This window comes from Triticum urartu, chromosome 7A, assembly GCF_056163025.1.
Source record: "Triticum urartu cultivar PI428250 chromosome 7A, HENAU_Tu73, whole genome shotgun sequence".
In the NCBI taxonomy this organism is placed as follows: Eukaryota; Viridiplantae; Streptophyta; class Magnoliopsida; order Poales; family Poaceae; genus Triticum; species Triticum urartu.
This window is the reverse complement of record NC_141879.1, coordinates 328786818-328792277: the sequence shown is the minus strand read 5'-3', so window position 1 is coordinate 328792277 and position 5460 is coordinate 328786818. Positions and strand designations below refer to the sequence as shown.

General features: G+C 49.6%; 1 protein-coding gene across 1 annotated transcript; it reads right to left on the bottom strand.

The window, feature by feature from the left end:
- Window positions 1-855: 855 nt before the first annotated feature.
- LOC147959508 (uncharacterized) lies at window positions 856-1776 on the bottom strand. The gene is made up of 3 exons (XM_087532694.1): window positions 1642-1776; window positions 1356-1559; window positions 856-1239 (listed from the first exon to the last, which is right to left on the bottom strand). The coding sequence occupies exons 1-3, from the start codon at window positions 1774-1776 to the stop codon at window positions 856-858; spliced, it is 723 nt and encodes a 240-aa protein (XP_087388820.1).
- Window positions 1777-5460: the final 3684 nt, after the last annotated feature.

The window sequence follows — 5460 nt, the reverse complement described above, 5'->3', positions numbered from 1 at the left end:
TGCAATAACTGGCACCATCGGATACATATCTTACGGTTATTGGGGCATTCGACAGGAATAGCCTCGTGGCGAGCTATAGACTAGTCTTTTTTCACACGCATTACATCGACACATATCATCTCTCTCCCTCTTTCCCATGCACACACCTATCTCTCGGGACTTCTCGCATGCACCATCTCTAGCTCCCTAGGTCGATGCCACCCACATACACTTGTACTCTGAGTTTAGTACGTTATAAAGGAAGAGAAGAAGTGCACACATGCACTCGTCCTCTCTCACACACGCATCTATAGCTACGAATTGTAGTGTTCTCAACCATCTGATTGGCTCTATCATAGCTTTCTCGTTCCTCCTTGGCGGTGAGATTGAGAAGTTTAAAACATGGAGGCTAAGCTAGAGGCGCGAGGTTTTGGTTAATGTGCGGGCCACACGCGACACCAACATGACACGAGCTTCATCTGCCTGGTGCGAAGTCGGGTGAGTTGTCCAAGTATAGACACAACCATGCCCTCCTTGGTATATACGCCTCGACTTATGTGCAGAGAAATTAGGATTGGGGGGAGTACTACTAGTAGTAGTAGTACTTCTTTGATGTGTCACGTCAACTCGCACAAGTATGCAACACTTCCTGAACAAACAAGCATATAAGCTATTATACTTCTTACCCAAAGGATCTTTATATCCAATAGACACAAAATATTCGTTCGACTATTGGAAATTACTTTAACTGCAGATCTGATGTTGAAGTAATTGCTGCATCACCACCAAAACACACCATCTCTTAAGCTAAAGTAAACTGAGCTAACCCCTATATTAGCATATTACTAATATAAACAGAAGGCACTGTATAATCATTTAGGAGGTGAGCTTTTCAATCTGAATGTGGAGGGACACCGTCCTCGACAACCCAGCCCCAGCCAGCAGCTTGGGCAGAACTTTGAAGAAGGTCAGCTCCTGCACGGTGATGTTGCCGGGGCCCTTTCTGCTTGTCACCTCCATTTCCACCTTGACGGCATCGGTCTTGCCTTTGGGCTCCCCCGGTGGGCTGTTCGCCCACAAATTGGCCATGTAGTGCGGCAGTGGGGACGCCCCCGCTTTGATGCAGACGACCGACACGGAGATAGGCGCGCTGATGTCGAGCACGCCGCCAACCAAGAAAAATGCGCGGACGGCCTCCTCCGTGAACAGCAAGAGCCATGGCTCCGGCAGTGGCACTTGCAGCTGGAGCACCATGCCATACTGGATCCTATGCACGGGCTTGGCATGAAGGTGCTGATGTGGTGGGAGAGCGCTGGCGACGGGCATTCGTAGCCGCAGACGGGCACGGGGCATTTAAAGGGTGCAAGCGGACACACGCTCTGGTGATCGGCGAGCTTGTGGTAAGTGACGTAGAGCCCACAACCTCCGTGCGAGCACTCCACCCTCACCGAGGAGAGGACAGCGTCCACCGTCATGTTCTGCACGTCAAAGTCACCACTGCGCTCACACTTCTGGCACTGCCCCTGGTTCCCGGGGCGCTCGCCGCAGCAGTCTGTGTAGGCCAGGTGCCCACCCTTGCACTGCAGAAATCAATCAAACAACACATCAATCAAGAAACTTGCACCTTGCTCGATTAGCCGAATAGACGAGGTGCATTCGGACCTCATACACTGGAGGCTTCAAGGGGCGGAGGCACAAGGTACAGTGGAGTAAGGTGAGGTCCATAGAGACCATAGAGAGCTCCATCGTCGAGTCCTGTTCCGTCGGCATGATCTCACCCTCCTCGTGCACAACCATCTCTCGCTTTAGGGCCGGGGCATTACAAAGCTTTACCATCACATATTCATACTACTTCAAGGTGCATTAAAGCAACAGATGCAAGTATCAAAATGAAAGTCAGGGCATGCATGCATGCGTTGTAGTTAATGCATCGGTAAACGCAAATTATTGAAATATATCGAGTGTACTACTTTGATGTGTCGCATCAACTCATACAACAAGGAGAAGTTTGTTTACAACACCCTCTCCCTCACCCATGTGCGTGGTGGCTCGCATGACTAGAGAAGCTTTCGCTACACGCTCTCCCTGCCGCACGCGATGGACATGCAGCAGTTCATTGTCAGATGTCCAGAAGCATACTGTAGTACTCCACTGCAGTAGTACCATCATTGTTCGACTTCCCGAAGAGGCGAAGAGCCAAGCGCAAGTCGGACGCTCGTGTGGTAGTTTCATGTGTAGAGTAGTCTAAGATAGCGTGTACAGTGCCTCTAAGCTTAAAATCATTAGGGTCGGCTCCATGCTATGAGGCTGTCTCGGAGCATTTTTTGATTAAAATAATCTTCTGTCCCTACCTATCATCCTGGTTATTGTAGTTGGCACGCTCATCTGGTCAACACAGGAATATATATTTTAATTTGTGGTGGGGTAAATGTTAGAGGTTGCAGCAAATTATTGTGCATGGCGGGTCTTTTAGCCAAGTTTAGAGGCAAGCATGTGTCGCGTCAACTCATACAACGAGGAGAAGCTTGATTTTACTACTACACGCCTTCTCCCTCGCCCATGCGCGCGGTGGATCACAGACAAGGACATGCTTTTGCTCACTACAACAAGCTATCCCTCCCACACGTGGTGGATGGACATGCAACAGTTGATTCGATACTGTAGAAGTAGTAACATCATTGTTCGTCTTCTCGAAGAGGTGAAGAGCCAAGCGCAACCCGAACATGGCAGTTGCGAAAGCTCGCGTGGCAGTCTTTGTGTAGGGGTGGGGCGTGGTGCGGAGCCTTGGGGCACGCATATAGCCCGGCTCTTGCATGAGACAATTATTTTTGACAGAAAGACTGTAAGGGAACCCCATAGAGTATAATTGGTGCAACAAACCCAAATAAGCAAGTACCATGCCTTGAACCTGGGTGGGTGGGAAGGCATCAGCCCTTTCCCACCACTAGGCTATGCCTGAGACAAAATTGCTAGTAAGCAGGCTATAAGCCCACTATTGTAGTACTTGATAGTATACCAATGTAAACCGAAAAGGAGTATTTTCCTTTCTAGAGATTTCAACAAGTGACTACACCCTAAATGAGTACATATGGAGCAAAATGAGTGAATCTATGCCATAAATAAATACGTAGTTCTCTCGTTTTCCTCTCCGCCTTGGTCGTATTGCACAATATTGAGTATACTACTACTAACTAGTCTCTTTTTGACACAAATTTACGTTGATACAGCTTGAATGCCAACGACACAGAGGGTAGCGGTTCCCGAAACATTGAACGGTCAATGATACCTCTGCATTCAATTAGCATGCAGAGGTGGGAGTAACAATTGGAGAAGCAGAATGGAGCCAGCACGATGTGAATGCAACGTAGTTTGGACTCTCATATAAAGGCGCCCCACCACTCCAATCCATCTACTCCTAGTCTCTGCGCAACACTGCCCACTCCAATCCAAGACCAAGACCAAGTGACCAGAAGCCACAAGCACCCATGGCGTCAATGGACGCATGCGGCAGTCGGCTGTGCCAGGTCGTCCAAGACGCCGACCTGCGGCCCTGCACCATGCAGCGTTTCCACACAGTGCTGGTGACCATCAGTGTCATAGCCCTCGTCGAGGCCGGCTTCTCCTCTTGCATGTGCCAGATGATGGTCGACTCCATCTGTAGGTTCACCACCATCAAGAAGTGCGCGGACGACCTTGCCGTACTGCTCCAACTCGCATGCCCAGGCTCCTTGTTGCCTGCCACCCTCATCAGCCTCCAAGGTGACAAACTCTTTGAAGCACTGGTGGCCCTGCAGCTGCCGAAGGTCGCGACAAAGAATGTGCACCTCGAGGCTGCGCTCGCCGCGCAACGCCTCACCATGCAATAAATCGTCGATCTACACATCCACATCTACGAGGAAATCTTCTACATAGGCCACTACAAGGCCAGCGAGGACAGAAAGACGTTGGCCTTCTTACAGCGGCTGGAATCTTTGCACGCCATTGTTCAGAAGCACGTCGACCTGGCCACGAAAGCCGTTGTACTTAGCCATCGTTCGGTGGGTCGACGCCTTGAGTCGAGGAGGTGGACGTCATCGATGGATGCGTCTTTCTTCTTGCCTCCTGTAACTATCACTACATTGCCTTGTGGCCTTAATGTTTTATTAGTGTATGGCATTTTTATTCTAGTCGTAAATGACATGTGTGATCCCTTGCTCTTATTTGGCATTAATTATGTGTAGTATCACTGTCTTCAACTACCTGGTGTATTACCTAGGTCATGTTTTATTAGTCCCTTTTGTAATTTGTGCTAAGTTTTGACCAAAGATTTAATTAACAAAATGTTAGTGCATGTCAACAAAAAATATATCATTTGATTTGTATTTGAACATAGTTTTAAATAATATAATTTTGGCGAAATGCATGAAACTTTTGTTAGTCAAATTTATGGTCAAAATTTGGCACAGATTACGGCGGGGAGCTATAAATCAGGACGGAGGTAGACTGGTCCGTCACCATTGTGTTTTGGGTCACGGTGCACAATGTAGTAACTAGTCTCTTCTTGACCCACATTTACAATGACACGGCTTGAATGCTAAGGAGGGAGAGGGTAGCGGTTCCCGAGATGTTGAACGGTCAATGATCTATCCTCAATTAGAATGGAGAGGGAATTAATTGGAGAAGCAGAATAGAGCCAGCACGATGTGAATGCAACAGAGTTTGGACTCTCATATAAAGGAGCCCCACCACTCCAATCCACCTACTCCTAGTCTCTACGCAACACTATTCACTCCAATCCAAGACAAAGTGACTAGAAGCCACAAGCACCTACGGAGGCGATGGACGCGAGCGGCAATTGGCTGTGCCAGATCATCCAAGATGCCGGCCTGCGGCCCCGCACCGCGCAGCGTTTCCAGACGGTGCTCGCGACCGCCAGTGTAGTAGCCCGCACTGACGTCGGCTTCACCTATCGCATGGAGAACATGATGGTCCACTCCATCCGCAAGTCCACCACCGTCAAGAAGCGCACGGACGACCTTGCCGTACTGCTCCAGCCCGCGCGCCCAGGCTCCTCATTGCCTGCCACCCTCATCGGCCTCCATGGTGATGAACTCTTTCAATCCCTGGTGCCCCTACAGGTGCCGAAGGTCGCGAAGTAGAATGTGCATCTCGAGGCCGCGCTTGTCGCGCAGCGCCTCACCATTCAAGAAACCGTTGACCTGATCATCCACGTCTATGAGGAAATCATCTACATAGGCCACTATAAGGCCAGCGAGGACAGAAAGACGTTGGCCTTCTTCCAGCGGCTGGAATCTTTGGACTCCATTGTTTAGAAGCACGTCGACCTGGCCACGAAATCCACTGCTACTTAGCCGCCGTTCGGTGGGCCAGCACCCTGAGTCGAGGGGGTGGACGTCTTCGATGGATGTATCTTTCTTCTTGCCTCCTGTAACCAGCACTGCATCGCCTCGTGGCCTTAATTTTTATTAGTAGTATATGGCA